Below are 18,504 nucleotides of genomic sequence, written 5' to 3'. Positions count from 1 at the left end.
GGGGGGGGGCGGGGACCAGTGGATGTGGTGTATTTGGATTTCCAGAAGGCATTCGATAAGGTGCCACATAAGAAGTTACTGCACAAGATAAAAGCTCATGGGGTTGGGGGTAATATATTAGCATGGATAGAGGATTGGCTAACTAACAGAAAACAGAGTCGGGATAAATGGGTAATTTTCCGGTTGGCAAACAGTGACTAGTGGGGTGCCGCAGGGATTGGTGCTGGGTTCTCAACTATTTACAATCTGTATTAATGACTTGGATGAAGGGACCGAGTGTAATGTAGCCAAGTTTGCTGATGATACAAAGATGGGTGGGAAAGCAAATTGTGAGGAGGACACAAAAAATCTGCAAAGGGATTATAGACAGGCTAAGTGAGTGGGCAAAAATGTGGCAGATGGAGTACAATGTGGGAGCATGTGCATTTATCCACTTTGGCAGAAATAATAGAAAAGCAAATTATAATTTAAATGGAGAAAAATTGCAAAGTGCTGCAGTACAGAGAGACCTGGGGGTCCTTGAAAATGAAACACAAAGTTAGTATGCAGGTACAGCAAGTAATCAGGAAGGCAAATGGAATGTTGGCCTTTATTGCAAGGGGGGTGGTGTATAGGAGTAGAGAGGTCCTGCTACAATTGTACAGGGTATTGGTGAGGCCACACCTGGAGTACTGCGTACAGTTTTGGTCTCCATATTTAACGAAGGATATACTTGCATTGGAGACTGTTCAGAGAAGGTTCACTAGGTTGATTCCGGAGATGAGGGGATTGACTTATGAGGATAGGTTGAGCCTATATACATTGGAGTTCAGAAGAATGAGAGGTGATCTTATTGAAACTTAGAAGATAATGAGGGGGCTCAACAAGGTGAATGCAGAGAAGGTATTTCCACTCCTAGGGGAAACTAAAATTAGGGGACATAGTCTTAGAATAAGGGGCTGTCCATTTAAAACTGAGATGAGGAAAAATTTCTTCTCTCAGAGGGTTGTAAATCTATGGAATTCCCTGCCCCAGAGAGCTGTGGAGGCTGGGTCATTGAATATATTTAAGGCAGAGATAGGCAGATTTTTGAGCAATAAGGGAGTAAAGGGTTATGGGGAGCAGGCAGGGAAGTGGAGCTGAGTCCATGATCAAATCAGCCATGATCTTATTAAATGGCGGAGCAGGCTCAAGGGGCCAAATGGCCTAACTTCTGCTATTTCTTATAAGAAAGCTTACATCATTGTATTGGCTTCCATCATCCAGCAGATATCTCTACTTACTCTATCTAAACCTTTCATGGTTTTAAACACCTCTATCAAAGCTCCTCTTAGCCTTCTCTGCTCCAAGGCGAACAACCGCACCTTCTCCAGACTATCCATGCAACTGTAATCCCCCATCCTCGGAACCATTCTAGTAAATCTCTTCTGTACCCTTTCTAAAGCCTTCAAAGCCATATTCAGAATCAAGTATGCTGGAATTTAAAATGACAAAATATTTCTAGCCAAAACTCTATTTCCCATTATTTTAAAGTAAAGCTCAAGCAGATGCTAATTCAAAGAGAGGCATCTTTGTATAGGAAAGCAATCATTGGAGTAAGAAAGAATTGAAGCAGGTTACAAATGACTAAATACAGGAAAAGGCAGAAAGTACAAGTGGAATTAGAGGTGGGAAAAGTACAGCTTTTACTTTCAAATTGATGATTTGGCATATTATTTTCAGCTTACCAAAGGTGAAAAGTAAATTGCACCCAATTAGTTGGAAAGTATATACTTTCACCTAGTTATAATGGAAAATCCACTAACATTCAATACTGCTAACCTCCATATAGTAATTCTACAAAACAAGCTTTTTGTCACCTCTCCTACTTTGGTTTGGTATCTGTGCCTCACGCTTCTGAAGTGTCTTGGGATATTTTTTCACATTAAAGATGCTACATAAATGCAAGTGGTTGTTATTAATTTTTGCACATACTCCAACCACTGTACAAATAAGTTTTTAAATAATTTTTAGTTTAGTGAGTTTTTGATTTAAGCACCTGTACAATAATTTGATAATAGCAGCTAAGAAATTATATTACAAGAGCAAAGTTGTGGGTAATATTCCAAATTCAAACAGTAATCAAAACACATCCACCAAAGTCAATGCAGACTAGGTGGTTCCCACATAAAGGGCAAACAACAGCCATTATGTCATGGCATGAGTAGCCTGCCTCCATCCTCAAATAGGAAATAGTGCATACCATTAAAGACAAAGTAAAGTAGTCTTACCTGATTTGTCTTGTAATATTACAACTCCATGTTTACTGACATTACACACATTGTATAAAATGTGCTGAGGGATGACTTGTGAGAAATCCAGGACCTCTTCTAATGAAGCTAGGCCTAAGATTTTCTGCAGGCTGGAACAAAACACATTACAGTACAGAATAATGGATACGCAGGAACTATTATAAGCCATTTCGCTGACATCAAAGTACAAGAGCAAACTGTACTTTGTTTATAATCTTCACTGATAGTGAGGAGAGTTATCATTGCTTCAAGTATATTTTCTTGTTTGATCATATTCTGATTTTAATTGGCTAATTATTGTTCAAAATTACTAAAAGATATTCTCAAGTTTAAAATAAAAGTGACTATATCAAGCACCCATCCTTCTAGTTATGGGGAGTTTTCCCACCTATTAAAAGTTTCAATATTCTAAAATTTCTCCAACAGTCCTACGAATACTAAAAGATCACAAAAAATGGACATGATACATTTCTGAATACAGTGTAAAATACAATCAAATATTAATAGGCCACTTATATTGTACTTGGGAATTAAAGGTAGGACAATTTAAGGGTGGTGCCTGTGGTCTTGTATTTCAGATCCATTTGCTTCTCCTCAATTCCTGGTACAAACTAGCCAGGAGTTGAAAGTTGATAAGGGTGGCTTACACCATTTTAATACATTTTGTTTTAGCAGCATTGATCATCATCATGACAGATGTTTAACAACCTTTTAAAATCTGAGATGAGGAAAATTTTCTTCTTAGACGGTTGTAAATTTATGGAATTCTCTGCCCCAGAGAGCTGCGGAGGCTGGATTATTGAATATATTTAAGGTGGCGATACAGATTTTTGAGCGATAAGGGAGTAAAGGGTTATGGGGAGTGGGCAGGGAAGTGGAGCTGAGTCCATGATCAGATCAGCCATGATCTTATTGAATGGCAGAGCAGGCTTGAGGGGCCTATCTCTTATGTTTATGTAACCAAGGCTCTCCATATCATTGATGGAATGACTACTTTGAAAACTATTAAGAATGGTGGCAGTCACTGTAAATTTATCAAAAGTTAATTTTCTTATACATTGACAATTGGATACAGCCAAAGGCAACAATAATAGTTTGTCTCGCGTCTAAGCCTGGTGTTTGCTGGAAGCACAGGATTCAAGAATTATAACAGGGTACAAGTAAGCAAATCACAGATTTTGCACTGCTCATTATGAGACAACTCTGGAAAAGTATTGCCTACTTTAAATATGCCCTGGGAAAAATGGAGAGACGAAGGCTTGACGAATTGGAGCTGGAATGCCTTTCAGATTGAAGTACAGACCAAATTCCAAAAGAATGTCCATTGGCAAGTGCATGTAATAAAATCAATAATGAAATAACTATAGCTGCAAACATTGAAGTCTGATGCAGATAAGAGCAAGGATATTTTGTCTTAAAATAAAAATATTTCAGTGAGAACATTAGCTTCAGTCAAGGCAAGATGAGGAAAATGCTGAAACTTCACCAGCTAGAAACAGCTGATTCAAGATAAAACATTTCTTTACTGGAAATACAATTTGCAACAGGAAAGGGGAGACAGTATAAACTTGGATAGGACTGGTCTGTGGATATATTTTAAAAGTAAAAAATGGCATTTGTAAGTAGGGAACAATCATTGTTTACATAAAGCTTCAGAGTATAAAAGTTCCAAAGTATATGATTGTTTAATAGTTAGATAGTGGTAAATTTGGAAGGGATATGAAAAATAAGCCAGCGAGGAATTGAGTACAGCCATTCAAAGTTGTAGTTTAAAATAAAATAAGTGGATTAGTAGGAAATAAATAATTTTACTATCTAAAAGGTCTAATGCTGTTTAATAATCAGCAAGAACAATCTCAGTTGGGAAGTTTACTGCCATCCACCCCTTTCGCAGTAGGCTGCCATTCCAGACTTTCTCTGCTATTTTACATCACTTACTGGTTAAGTACAATTTCTCTCCAAGCTTCTTCAATATCAGTTTGTGTAACTTGTCTGACATGTATTGACTGTCCTTCGGAAGTGACCCCTGGCATCTCCTTATCCAATTCCTCTGCATTCATCTTGCAAAAATTATACAAATTTTATATGAAATAAAAACTTTTGATAAACTTAATTTATAATTCTATGAACTAGTTAATTAAAAAAAATGTTAGCACAGGACAAATAAAAGTTGGTTGTCTACCTATCTAAATCCAAGTCAACAGGAGGAAAATGGACTTCCTATAGTCAAGTGAAGTAGCAGGAAGAGACATATAATGGTCACCAAGTAACCACTTTAGATAGCTCAGTGATGTTGGGCAAATGGAGAATTGACATAGTCCTCCAGATAAGCGAGTATTAGGAGGTATGAATATTTATTTGATACTAAAACAATTTCCCAAACCTTGCTCAATGTCATAATGGTAGATTTCCAAAATAAACTTCCAAAATGCACGCTTGTCTGTCTGATGGAAAAAAGAATTGGCATTCACCAAGCATGAAAAAACACACAGTGAATTGATCTACTTGAACTAACCAAGGAACAACACAGGTAGACCAGTTTTTTTTTTTTTTTTTTTTTTTTTTTTTTTTTTTTTTTTGAGGGTCAGCCAGGGATCTGACATGTATGAAACCGATTACCAGGTTAAGGGTCTCCAAACTAAGCTACTAAAGTTTCTGATTACCTGAAAATAGAACTGTACATGCTTGCCTTATAAAGTCATAACCTACTTACCAAAGTCTAAAGGAGGGGTCCTCATGCGAGTGGCTTTGGAAAAGAGTCACACCTGCCACGAGCTGACTCCCCTCCAGGGTGCTCAATAATGTGATTGGGAAGATCTCCTATGCCTTGTTTCCCATTTCTATTACAAATCCATCTCACAGCTTTGTTCCATATTTTAGGCATAGGATACAAATGGAATCCCATGCCAAGGTGAACACATCATTCTCACAACCTGAACCTACACTGGGACTTTGCAGTCACTGAAGAAAGGCAAGAAAGATTAAAGCAGCCTTTGCCTATTTCAGGAAAGTGCCAAAGTTAGCATTCATCAAAATCCCAGATGCTGGCATGAATTAACAATTGGGACAAATACCCCATATATCAATTAATAGATTTGTGATCCCTTAAACTGTGCAAAGCTATAATGCTGCACTTGGAATTCCATTACCATAATCCGTCTGGTTAGTCTATTGCAGGGGGTCTCAATGTTTTTGTTTCAGAGGCTCCCTCCTCCCATGTTATAAAAATTCCATGTAACATGAGTATTTTTCTGTACAATAATGTGTTATATATTTAATATAATACATCTATTATTGTTTTACTTAATGTGAAACTTGTTGCTGGTGCTGGTTTGCAAATCGCTCTGTAGCTGCACCCCTCCCTGTATCTAACTTCATCCATCCCCTGCACTCCTCCAATTCTGGCCTCTTGCACTGCCTGGATTTTCATTGCTCCATCATTGGTGTCTATGCTTTTAGCTGGCTAGTCCCAAAGCTCTGGAATTCCCTCCCTAAACCTCTTAGTCACTCTACCTGTCTCCTCCTTTAAAACACTCCTCAAAATCTACCTCTCGGATTAATCTTTTGGTTACCTAGTATCTCCTTTTGTGGCTCGGTGTCAAATTTTGTTTGATAATGCTCATGTGAAGCGCCTTTGGACATTTTAATATGATAAAGGCACTATATAAATGCAAGTTGTTGTTGAGGCTGCAGGCATTCCCAGGATTCTGCAAACAGTGCGGGAGAAGGTTAGTTCGGTGACAATAGCAGAACTACCCCAGAATAGACAAAGCAATCGGTTTAAATCAGTTGCGAATTATTCAGCAAATACTGTATTTATTTCAAAGTTATCATTGGTTATTTTATGACTGAAGTTTCACTGAACTGACCCATCTCCATCTGTTTCTGAAACTTCAAAACCTTCTCAATTGAGTTTAAATTCTCGCATTTTGAAGAGTTTCCTTCATTATTTTTAGAATCTTCCCCTCTGGTTCCCTGACATCTCTGATTAAACACTGCTCTCAGTGAGAATCTGTTGACTGTGTGACAGGCAAACAAACCAATCCAATTCCCCAGGAGCACCTCAGTGGAAACCTGCCTCTGTCACTGAGTGACAGATGCTCTGGCCAATTCACTTTCCCAGGAGCTCCTCAATGGACTGGAAACTGGCCAATCAACACCGCTGGAAAGGCAGGGTTTACGGAGATTATTTCAGTTGAGAGGCTCACGCTCGAAACTTGCTCGTTAGGTTTAAATATATATATGTTTTAATTGGCGGTAATATTTGTCCTTCTGACAAGGCAACGTGTTTTGCTGGACCTCCGGTTAAGAATCCCTGGTCTATTGGTGAAGATGGGATATGCAGCACAGTAGATCCCCAAAGGAATCTGCCAGCACAATGAATCACTGGGTTGGACATTAGCCTTGTACCTCCAAGACTTCGTTTCAAATCCAGCCCAAATTGATGGGTTAAATGTCTGTCAGTTGTGAAGGCTCCAAGGATCCTAAGTGAAATGAGTTTGGATAGTCTCATTCCACTCCCTTATAGGTATTAACTTACAGCACAAGACTATCTTTAAGTCAGCACTAATTGCTATCTCCCTCTGAGGCTGTTGTGGACAAATACTACCCTGCAGAAGTATGGTGTCATTTACTCTGCATCTGACTGTACTATATCTGACCAAAGTGCTCTGGAAGCTCACTGGGTTCTTGAAATGGGAAGAGTTTTATTTATCAACAATAACATCCGTCATGTTGATGCACTGGACATTCAGACCATCATTTACAATGCCATTCAATACAATGGGCCCAAAAAGTAGGGTAATTTTAAATGAGTCCCAAGTTTGGCTGACTATATTTTCTGAAAATCAGAAGCCCATGTACTATTGTTCTCCCCAACATAAGTCACATGCCAATTGAGTCAGGAAACCATCATCAATTGTATAATTTGGGGCACACAATACCTAGAAGCTTATAGAGCATCAGTGATGACACTATACTTAGTGCCATATTAATCTGCACCAAGCCCATATAGGGGAACAGATTCCCAGAGAAGGTAGTTGACTCAAGGTCAATTGACGTTGTTAAGAGAACTGAATCAGTAACCTTTGAGAAAGGATATTGAGTTAAAAAAACTAAAATTTACAAGGAGCGAGTGTAAAGTTCTATTTTCAGGTCATCAGAAACTAGCTGAGTGACTTTTAATAGCTTGGTTTGGAGATCATTAAGCATAGTAATGGGTTTCATGAATGTCAAACCCCTGATTGACACCCCAAAATCTTGAGCCAACCAAGGAGATCAAATCAGCTTGTGCCAATTCATTTTCGATCAGACTGGCAAGATTCACCCTCTTGCCTACTACTCTTTTCTCCCCCTACCCCCCCCTCCACCATCACCAAATCAGGTTGGGGAAGACAGTAAAAGGTTTCTTAAAATATAGATATCAACAGATGATAGGGCTGGAGAAATCCATAACACAATCATACATTGATTCTTGATGAAACAGGCTTGACTAGAGAGCCCCCATCTCACTCTAGACTTTAGGCTAAATACTTTCTGCAAACACGAATTTAGGAAGCACTAATAACTGAAAAATGGCCATTCTCACTTGGTCAAAAAGTGACCAGGTCCACATTGTAAGCTTTTTAACATGGAGTGTGAAACAAATACCTTTACAGTTTTGGCACTTTATTGGTCAAACATGAGATCAATGAAACAGTTGTGACCATTTAAAGGCATCAGCACATTTGTGTGGAACTAAGTATAGCTGGCTAAAATAAAGTAATGTTGTACAAAAACATGGGGGCAAAAATGGGCCTAGAATTCCTGGAAAATCCCAAACTAATAGATTATGGATGGTTGGACCCTTTCATTAGTGCACTTGCAACTATTCTGAAGCACTACATTACAAAGAGCATTAGCAACATCCAGTGGCAAGAATTTGTAGTTTAAAAATCACAATGTTCTAACAAAACAGCCAATTGTACTGTCTCCAAAGACAAATTTGTGGAAATGGAAATAATCAAGCAATGAAGTACAGTCAAAGGGGCCGAAATTGCCACTTTTTAGCTCCTCATTAGCGCTAATGGACGCAACGGCCTTTTCGTCCGAGGGAGGGCGGTGCTAGCGCCTCGGGTAAAATTGCCCCAGAGGTTTTGGGGGTGATGCGCAAGAGGCAATGAGGTCATTGCCGTGCACCCCGCGGGGGAAACGACACTGCAGGCCATCAGGCTGGTGCGGGCGGATTTAAACGCCAGCTTCGCAGGGCGCAAAGCTAGCAGACATCCATTGCTGGGGCACCCCTTAAAGAGGCCATGTGTGTCCCGGGCCGCCATTTTATTTTGTCGGCCCACTCGACTCCCCTTTGGGTGCCGGGCCACTGACCTGGTTGAGCACATCTCTGGTGGCCCAGTGGCGGCCACCAAAGGGCCTGCAGAGTGTGCAACGGCTCTCCCATTTAACTGAAGAGGTGCGCCGCGCTGCCACCCTGGGAAGAGTCACTTCGACAAGGTGGAGCGCCAGAGACAGTGCTCCGCCTCATTTCGGGGTGCATGGCCCAATTCCATGCCGGGGTGGGACTGATGGCCCGGGCAATAAAGTTCCTGGCCCTGGAACGTTACCGCCCCCAATCGGGGCGAGGGGCAATTTCAGCCCCTACATTTATTCATTAATTTCTAGATCAAGGAAGCCAATACAATAATACCTGTAATTGTAGAATTCCATCCTTCTTCGGTGTTTTCATGGTACTTATTCCTGTAGCATTTTTTTTGTAAAACAGAGGGCGACTAGGAACAACTTTCAGTGGGGATGTAGTAGGAAATCTGTTCAAAAGGTACATTAATACACTATTTTGCTCAAGACATTCTAATTAAAACTAGCTGTTTTAATGCAAAGCACACCCAAAAGAGATAAAGAATACATCCAAAATCATGTTTGTTTGCTGTGTGAACTAAAGATTAAAATAGAGTATACGTGTGAAAATTAGTCATTGCATTCTCTATGGAAGTGAATCATAATTTGTGACCAACAGTTCACCAGTAGAGCAAAATAGAAATGTGGTAGTGATAGGGGACTCTATAATTAAGGGATAGATAGTGTCCTCTGCAGCCAAAAACGAGAATCCCGAAAGGTGTGTTGCCTACCCGGTACCAGGGTAAGCGATATCTCATGACGTCTGGAAAGGGAGTGGGTAAATCCAGTTGTCATGGTCCATATTGGAACAAATGACATAGGTAGGAACAGGGAGGAGGTCCTGCTGAAAGAGTATCAGGAGTTAGTTGCTAAATTAAAAAAGAAGGACATTGAGGGTAATAATCTCTGGATTATTGCCCGAGCCACTTGCAAATTGACATAGAAGCAGACAGATCAGGGGAATTAACATGTGGCTAAAGGGTTAGTGTTGGAAAGAGGGGCTCCTTTTCATGGGACACAGGCATCAGTTCTGGGACAGGAAGGAGCTGTACCGATGGGACGGGCTCCACTTGAACCAGGATGGGACCAGTGTCCTTGCGGAAAAGGTAAATAGGGAGATGGCAAAGGCTTTAAACTAGTAAGGTGGGGGGGGAGGATGTACAAGAAACATTATCAGCCTAAAAATAAACAAAATAGGAAAAGAGAGCATAGGAAAGAATAAAGTAAGGGAGGACAGTGATGGCAAGGGAATAAATAGATGTATAGAACAAGAGTCTAAAAAGATGGTTAAACATAAAGTGAGAGGAAATCCTATTAAAAATGAATTAAACTGTCTGTACAGCAATGTACACAGTGTCTAATAAAACAGAGGAGCTGGAGGCAATCATGCATTGCGAGGAACCAGACATAGTAGGGATTACTGAGACAAGGCTAAAGAAAAATCAGGACTGGGAATTAAACATTGTAGGGTATATGTTCAGCCATGAACTCATTGAATGGCGGTGCAGGCTAGAAGGGCCGAATGGCCTACTCCTGCACCTATTTTCTGTGTTTCTATAACATATTTAGAAAAGATTTGAGAAGGAAAAAGGGGAGGTGGAGTAGCTGTACTTATTAGGGGTAACATAATGCAGTAGAAAAAAGTGCTGCATCAATCAGCAAAACAAAAATAGAATCCATATGGAGAGATAAAAGATAATACAGGATTATTCACACCAATAGGTGTAGTTTACAGACCACCTAATAGTGGAAGGCAGGTGGAGGAAGAAATATGCAGATAAATCAGGGAAATTAGTAAAAAATATAAATTATGGGTAATTTGAACTACCCTGATATTAATTGGACAGAAGAGGTGGGTGAAGGGGATAAGGGAATGGAGTTCCTACAATGTGTACAGGACTCCTTTCTAAACCAATATGTAAAAAGTCCAACAAGGAAGGATTCGCTATTTTGATCTAGTAATGGGGAATGAACCAGAGCAGATAAGAGAAGTAAAAGTAGGGGAATATCTAGACAATAATGACCATAATATAATACGCTTTAAGATGATAATTGAGAAGGACATAATAAGTATGATGAAAACCAGGATAACAGATTGGAGAAAAGCTGATTTTGAAGAGCTGAGAATAGAACTTGGGAAAATAAAATGGGAGACAATATTGGCAAAAAATGATGTAGAGCAGCAATAGGAAACATTTAAAATAGCGTTCAACAGAGTGAAGGAACAATATATTCCGCGAAAAGGAAAGAACAAACTAAACACTAATGAGACTCCATGGATGAATAAAGCCATGAGGGAACAATTGAGGGTAAGGAAAGAGGCGCATACATTAACTACATAGACAGCAGGGGAGTGCATGATAAGGGAGATTGTGAAAAGATTAGGAGAGAAGTCAAAAAAAACAATTAGGAAGGCAAAGAAGAACTATGAGATTAAATTATGAAGGAACATTAAAAAAATATATATATATTTTACAGGTACATCAATAAATGATTAGTACATTTAAAATAAAAAGAGGGGATATATTAATGAACTAATCAAACTCAAAGAGGATAAAACCCCTGGTCTGGATGGATTGCATCCAAGCATTTTAAAATAATCTAGGAAAGAGATAGCAGATGCCTTACTGCACAAATTTAATAATTAGTTAGAAAAAGGTGTAGTGCCAGAAGACAGGCGGATAGCTAGCGTAATATCTATATTTAAGAAGAGGAATAGAACATGTCCAGGGAATTATAGACCAGTCAGCTTAAGATCAGTGGTAGGAAAATAATGGACCCCTACTAAAGGAGAAAATACATCTAGAAACTAAAAATATAATAAATAGTCAGCATGGAATCAAAAGGGAAAGTCTTGCTTGACCAACCTCATTGAATGTTTTGAAGAGGTAAGAGAGAGTAGACAATGGTAATTCAGTAGATGTAATTTATCTAGATTTTCAAAAGGTCTTCGATAAGGTACCCTGTAATAGACTGATGAACAAGGTCAGAGAATGCAGCGTCAAAGGACAAGTAGTAGAATGGATAGCTAGCTGGTTTCAAGTCAGAAAGCAGAGAGTAAAAGGTAGCTATTCACAGTGGCAGAAGGTGGGTAGTGGTGTGCCATAAGGATCTGTGCTGGGACCACTGTTGTTCACAATTTATATCAACGATTTAGTCTTTGGAATCAAAACACAATTTCTAAATTTGCGGATGACACCAAATTGGGGGCTAGTCAATACTGAGGAGGATTGCAACAAATTACAGGAGGACATTAATAAACTTGCAGAATGGGCATATAATTGGCAAATGAAGTTCAACAAAGATACATTTGAGGTATTACATTTTGGTAGGAAGAATAGGGAGGTCACTTATTACTTGGGAGGGCGAGAGTCTAGGTGGGGTAGAGTAACAAAGGGATCTTGGAGTACAAATACACAAATCACAAAGTTGCGACATAGGTTAGCAAGGCCATAAAAAAAGCAAACCAAGCACTAGGATTTATTTCTAGAGGTATAGAATTGAAAAGTAGGGAAGTTATGCTAAACCTGTATTGAACCTTGGTTAGACCACAGTTCTGGTCGCCATATTATAAAAAGGATATAGAGGCAGAGAAGATTTACAAGGATGATACCAGAAATGTGAGGGTATACATTTCAGGAAAGGATGAACAGGCTGGGTCTCTTTTCTCTTGAACAAAGGCGGCTGAGGGGTGACCTAATAGAGGTCTTTAAAATTATGAAAGGTTTTTTTTATAGAGTGGATACAGACAGAATGTTTCCATTTGTGGGAAGAGCATAACTAGAGGCCATCAATATAAGATAGTCACCAAGAAATCCAACAGGGAATTCAGAAGAACATTCTTTATCCAAAGAGTGGTGAGAATGTGGAACTTGCTACTAAAGGGAGTGGTTGAAACGAATAGTATAGATACATTTAAGAGGAGGCTAGACAAGCATGAGAGAGAAGGGAATAGAGGGTTATGCGGTTAGATTTAGATGAGGAAAGACAGGAGGAGGCTCGAGGGGAGCTTAAATGGCGGCATGGACTGGTTGGGCGGAATGACCTGTTTCTCTGCCGTATATCCTATGTAATCCTATGAAAGCTGTGCAACTATAGCAGGATGCACTCTTGAAATGGTGTAGCTTCAGATCTTCCCCAAATGCTGTTCCCCAGTATTTGGCTGCCAAGTCTTGCATATGGATCCCTCCAACCCCGCCACTCCAAGCAAGTTCTTGGCTCCTGTCCCTCCCTTCCTGCATTGAGAAAGTTTTCAGGACCCTTACCCCTCCAAGTTAGTTTTCAGCCCCCATCTTGACCCTCCCTCACAAAATGAGGAAGTGCCATCAGACATTTTGTGGTAAATGACGACTGGAAAACAGCAGGGAAATACATTTGTTTTGGCACCTAGTGAGTCCAAATAGTCAGCCATTGTGTTAAACCAGGGGTGGGCAATTATTTGGGCTGGAGGGCCAGTTAACAAGCTTTGGTGAAATGTTGAGGACTGCACATCAATATTCCCCCCCCCCCCCCCCACCACGTGAGCGGCTGCATGGTCATGCACCAATCGTGAGGTCCCGTTCTGGCTTCTCACCAGCTCCACTAGATGAGATACTGTGCATGTGCAGCAAATTTAAAGGGAGCGCACACAAAAAAGAGGGAACAGTGCATAAACATAAATTCAGATACTATCTTAAATACACCAAATGTAGTGCAAAATAGTAAAATCTTCCGTTATTAAATGAATGAAATGATTGACCGATCGATTACATGTTGAATTGAAAGTCTATGTGGCTAGAGTCTGCAGGGCCTCCGACACGAGGTGTATTCTCTTTTTAGTGTGCAGAGTACAGGAGCCTGAGGCTTTGCAAGGCCTGAACTACAATCTCATTACCTGGAGCCCTTGTACTCTGGGATCCACTCTCAAGTCAAAGATGGCGATGAGAACTCCCCTGCTGTCACACTCTGGGTACTGGGAGAGGAATGACACTCAGTTTTACCAGAGAGTGTGCAGGATGAGTTCCAGGCTCGGAGAGTGTGGTACGAGTTAAGGGAGGGGAGAGACTCAGCGCTGGTCGATAAAACGAAAAGTTGGCGAGATGAGCAGCCATGACTAGACAGGAGCAGCGTCCAGGGAGCATTCACAGCAGTCCCCCAACAGCCAGCGATGAATGACAGATTTGGCAGGTTTTGTAAAGTGGCTCACCGAGCAAGGCCCTCCAGCCCAAATAATTGCCCACCCCTGGTTTAACACAATGGCTGACTATTTGGACTCACTAGCTGCCAAGACAAATGTATTTTCCCTGCTGTTTTCCAGTCATCATTTACCACAAAATGTCTGATGGCACTTCCTCATTTTGTGTGAGGGAGGGTCAAGATGGGGGCTGAAAACTAACTTGGATGGATAAGGGTCCTGAAAACTTTCTCAGTGCAGGAGGGGAGGGACAGGAGCCAAGAACTTGCTTGGAGTGGCGGGGTTGAGGAGGTCCATATGCAAGAATTGGCAGCCAAATACTGGGGAACAGCATTTGGGGGAAGATCTGAAGCTACACCATTTCAAGAGTGCATCCTGCTATAGTTGGCGGGCAGTCGTTAAGCCGGCTCCAAGACACAAAAGAGAAGCAGATCTGTAAACATATAGCAGCAGTCCCGGCAGCTTTATAATTTTTTCAATTGCTCCGGTTCAGGGTCGCAGCCTGCTCCCAGGCCGCAATAACCCTGAGCAAGCTCTCCGAGCAGCCCGCCACCCCCCCCCCCATCCCTCAAGACTCAGACAAACGTGCAGGTTGAGCTCCAGCGGGCCGGATAGAATGAACTGGCGGACGAGGTACGGCCATGCAGCCCGTATTTTGCCCAGTGTTAAACACAAATCCTGAAGCAGCAGTGGAATTGTCTGCATTGGATACAAATGAGTACCAAAAAAAAAACTTCAACCCCAATACTTGCACCTCCCTTTCTAAAATAGCTTCGCTGAAAAAGGAGTAAATTGTGTATTATACTCACCATCGCTCCTGCACGGCTGGCTCAAATTCTCATTTGTTCATTGATGGCTGTATCTTCCTGTTCCATCCCACCAATTGGCTGTCCATTCAACTTGCTGCAGTTCACTAGTCCTAGACTACCCCTAACCGCTTCCTTTCCCCATTAACAATAATCTCTCTTCTTAAGACTGCATTTCCCAACCACAGCACCACTGCCCTTTAATCCCCCTTCCTCAGAACTCTTCCCTCTCCCCATGAGAGGTTTTCCCCAAACACAGATGCAGTAAATTGACCACCTCTTCCTGTGCCCCATCTCTTTCCCCTACCACACAGTCTCCATCCTCTTCTTTCGCTCCTCCTCCCTATTCTCCATTTCTTCACCTCCCTCCTACACCACCTACTTCCTTCGCTCCACACCATTCACTACTTTCCCCTGTCTTCTATCCCGTTTTCTTCCATCCTGCACCCCCCTCCTCCACATTGGCTTGATTATTCACCACCATTTAACCTTGCTTTGCTTGAAAAATTCAAATTGATTTTGATTACTCATATGCAACTAGTCATAGTGAAAGATTTGTAACTTATTCATGCATGCACATTTAGGTATTCTGGTCACAACTTTATTGATAGAGGGACCATCTTTGTAGTGATAATGAAATTGCCACTAGTTTCCTCAAACATTTTTAAATACGAGGCTGAAGTTACATATTCAACGTATTGTGCTATTTTGGGAAGGAGGACAAGAGTAATAGAAAGGCAAGGGAGAAAGATTTAAATTTCACAATACAGTAGGACCTTGCCCTGCTGAGTCGCCCAGTAAACCATGATTTGGCATGCACCAGTTATATTTTAGATTTCTTTTAACACTCTTTCCATTCTAGAATAGGCTTGGCTTGACATGGAGCCAGAGAGATATTATGAAAAGTGACCAAAAGCTTAGTCAAAGAGGTAGGTTTTAAGAAGCATCTTAAAGGGGAAGAGAGGTGTATAGGGAAGGAATTATAGAGCTTAGGGCCTTTGCAGCTGAAGGCATGGCTGACAATATTGGAGTGAAGAAAATCAGACATGTGCAAGAGGCTGGATTTGGAGGAGAGCAGATATCTCGGAGTGTTGTAGGGCTGGAAGAGGTCACAGAGCTTGGGAGGTAAGAGGCCACAAAAGGATTTGAAAACAAGGATTTTGAAATAGAGGTGTTGCTGAATCAGGGGCCAATGTAGGGCAGAGGGTACAGGGGTGATGGGTGAATGGAACTTGGTGTGTTAGAATACAGGCAGCTCAAGTTTACAGAGGATGCAAGGTGGGAGGCCGGCCAAAAGAGCATTGGAATAGTTAAGTCTAGAGGTAACAAAGGCATGGATGAGGGTTTCAGCAGCAGATGAGCTGAGGCATGGGTGGAGACGGACAATGTTACGGAGGTGGAAGTAGGCAGTCTTGGTGATGGAGAGCATATGGGGGAACGGAAGCTCAGCTCAGGGTCAAACTAAACAAAATATGGCCCTATAGTGCTGATTGGGGAGGTGGGCAAATAAAGATGAAAAATGAATCAGATTGATTGCCATCAAAAACACAAAAGTTGTGGCTGTAAAAGCAAAACAAATTCCCACAGAAAACGGGACAACTTTTGCTTTTGCAGATCACTATTGCTAATAGAAGAAAAAGGACTCATCTGAGGCCACTTCTTTTAATCAACATAGGAGATCAAGCAATTCTAGCATAGCTACAACATTAAGTATATTTATCCCTACTTTACCCAAACATAAAAATTGTACCACAAAATGTACCTTGCATCGCCAGATTAACTAAACATTCATCTCCATATAGGGCCCAAGTTTCGACTGGATTTGCTCCTTTTTTTTTTTTTAAGTAATTTTTTTTTTGGAGTAAATTGCAATTCTCCACATTCAGTTTGCTCCAGTTTCAGAGAGATAGTTTAGTTTTGTTTTTTTTCCCCAAAAGGGGGCATGTCCAGCCACTTACGCCTGTTTTGCAAGTTTAGGCTGCGAAAAGTTACTCCAAACTAACTTAGAATGGAATAAGTGTCCACTTTTGTATGCTCAGAAAAACGTTGTGTAAAGTTAAGAAATCAGCGCAGCTAGCCAGAAATTGGGGGGGGGGGGGAGGAGAAGGGAAGAGAGCACTAAATACCTTCACTTTAAAAAAAAATAACCATAGTCAATAAAAAATGATAAAAATCAATCAATAAATAATTAAAAGTTCTACCTCACCTACTGCAGCACCTATCCATTCGGGAGCACCAGGAGCCCTCCAGCAGTACACGCAGCCCTGCTTGCCTGCCTGATTACATTTTCAAGTAGTCAGATGTGCGGGAAGGCAGCGGCCGGTCTGTGTGGCAGGCCACTCGGCCCTAGCTAGGGACAGCGAACATTGCGTCGTCCCATTGGCCAGGGATAGGGTCGTCCGGAGACAGGATGCGCTGGGAGGGCCAGGAGCTACTGTGCATGCGCGCAACTGCCAGCAGTCTTTTCGGCACAGGGCTGTAGTTCTGCCTCCCGCTGGATCTGCTGCGCCACGCCGAGTGGAATGGAGGCCTGCAGACCATCCAGAATACCGAGGTACTTTTTGGGCGCATCTCGGAGGTGCGCCGTTCTAACCAACAGTTGAAACTTGGGCCCAATGTGTGGGATTTCTTGCATTTGCCTACATATCAATAATAACTGCACTGAATTACAAAGTAATTCTTTGTTTAGAAAGCACTTTGGGATATCCCAAGAAATACAACAAAGCAACATATAAATGCAAGTTTTCCACTCTTTTCTTACCTGTACAGCTGACTGTTATCATCCAAGTTCTCTGCTCCCCACCTTCCTTTTATATCCTCAATCACATGATTCTTTAAAAACTTTCTTAACAATTGCAGAGTCTGTTGTCTAGTCACATCTGGCCCAAAATTACTGTTATTTCTCAGCAGTTCATGCAGCCAGTTCACTGCCTCAGAAGCAGTGAAACAGTGACTGTATTTTTTCAAGTGCAGTCTATGTTTCCTCAGAGGCATTCCTGCCCTAAAAAGCTTGGTCATTTCATTCCACTGCAGAAAAAAAAAAGAAGAAATCTCTTATTACAGTTCTGCAAAAATGTGACAATTACAACAGGATTGAAGAAGTTTTAAGACATAGTCCAAAGCATTACAAAAAAGTTCACATAGTCATAGCAGTATACTTGTAACTCTCAGGACAAGCACATCAAAGAAAAAGGAACGGCAAGGAGGGGAAAGTACTCCAAGTTCATAAAAAGTAAATTCATTAAAAAATACTTTGCCTGAATAGAGACCCACCAAATCAGGTCTCCTCCTCATTGCTAGGCCACTCCATGACGTGAGTCTGGAGTGACCCCTTTGAAAGCAAACTTCACAACTTCAGGCTAATATGCAATTGCCAACACAATACTAGTCAGAGTACTCAGCAAATTATTTAGATAGTAGACAGTCTTAATTTTTATTGTTTCTGGATTACTACAGAATATTAGTTTTCAAACCGAGGTCCATGATTCTTGGGAATTCACAAGTTCTTAGGGGGGGGTCCACATTTTCAATATTTCCAATAGATATTCAACTCGATGCTCCCTTCTGCGGAAAGTGACTTACCCATGAACCCCACCCAAAATACCCAGGCATGACCCTGGACAGGACTCTCACCTATCGAACTCATCTCACCAACACTGGGCAAAAAATAAAAACCAGGGTGAACCTGGTCCAGAAACTCAATGGGATGTCATGGGGGGAAACACAGCTTTGTACCGCAACAGTGGCCCTAGTCTACTCTGCTGCAGAATACTGCTCTACTTCATGGTCCTGCAGCCACCACACAAAGATTGTGGACGTGCAGCTAAATGCCACCATGAGGACTGTCATGTATTCAACTGTCATT

The 18,504-nt window shown here is 41.2% G+C and overlaps 1 protein-coding gene across 3 annotated transcripts in view; it reads right to left on the bottom strand.

The window, feature by feature from the left end:
- The window catches only part of LOC139268602 (DEP domain-containing protein 1A-like), a 53,036-nt gene that overhangs the window by 22,270 nt on the left and 12,262 nt on the right, over positions 1–18,504 (bottom strand). For 2 of the 3 annotated variants that reach the window (XM_070886986.1, XM_070886987.1), the window contains exons 2-5: positions 17,401–17,666; positions 8,953–9,070; positions 4,209–4,330; positions 2,250–2,380 (exon numbers count right to left, since the gene is read on the bottom strand). In XM_070886986.1, coding sequence (XP_070743087.1) covers positions 2,250–2,380; positions 4,209–4,330; positions 8,953–9,070; positions 17,401–17,666 — 637 coding nt within the window. Of the gene's footprint in view, positions 1–2,249; positions 2,381–4,208; positions 4,331–8,952; positions 9,071–14,642; positions 14,726–17,400; positions 17,667–18,504 lie in introns of those variants that run through there. The other variant, XM_070886988.1, reaches the window with a different exon arrangement.

This window comes from Pristiophorus japonicus, chromosome 8 (assembly GCF_044704955.1).
Source record: "Pristiophorus japonicus isolate sPriJap1 chromosome 8, sPriJap1.hap1, whole genome shotgun sequence".
NCBI classification, from domain to species: domain Eukaryota; kingdom Metazoa; phylum Chordata; class Chondrichthyes; family Pristiophoridae; genus Pristiophorus; species Pristiophorus japonicus.
The sequence above is the reverse complement of the archived record's forward strand: the minus strand, read 5'-3'. Positions and strand labels throughout refer to the sequence as shown.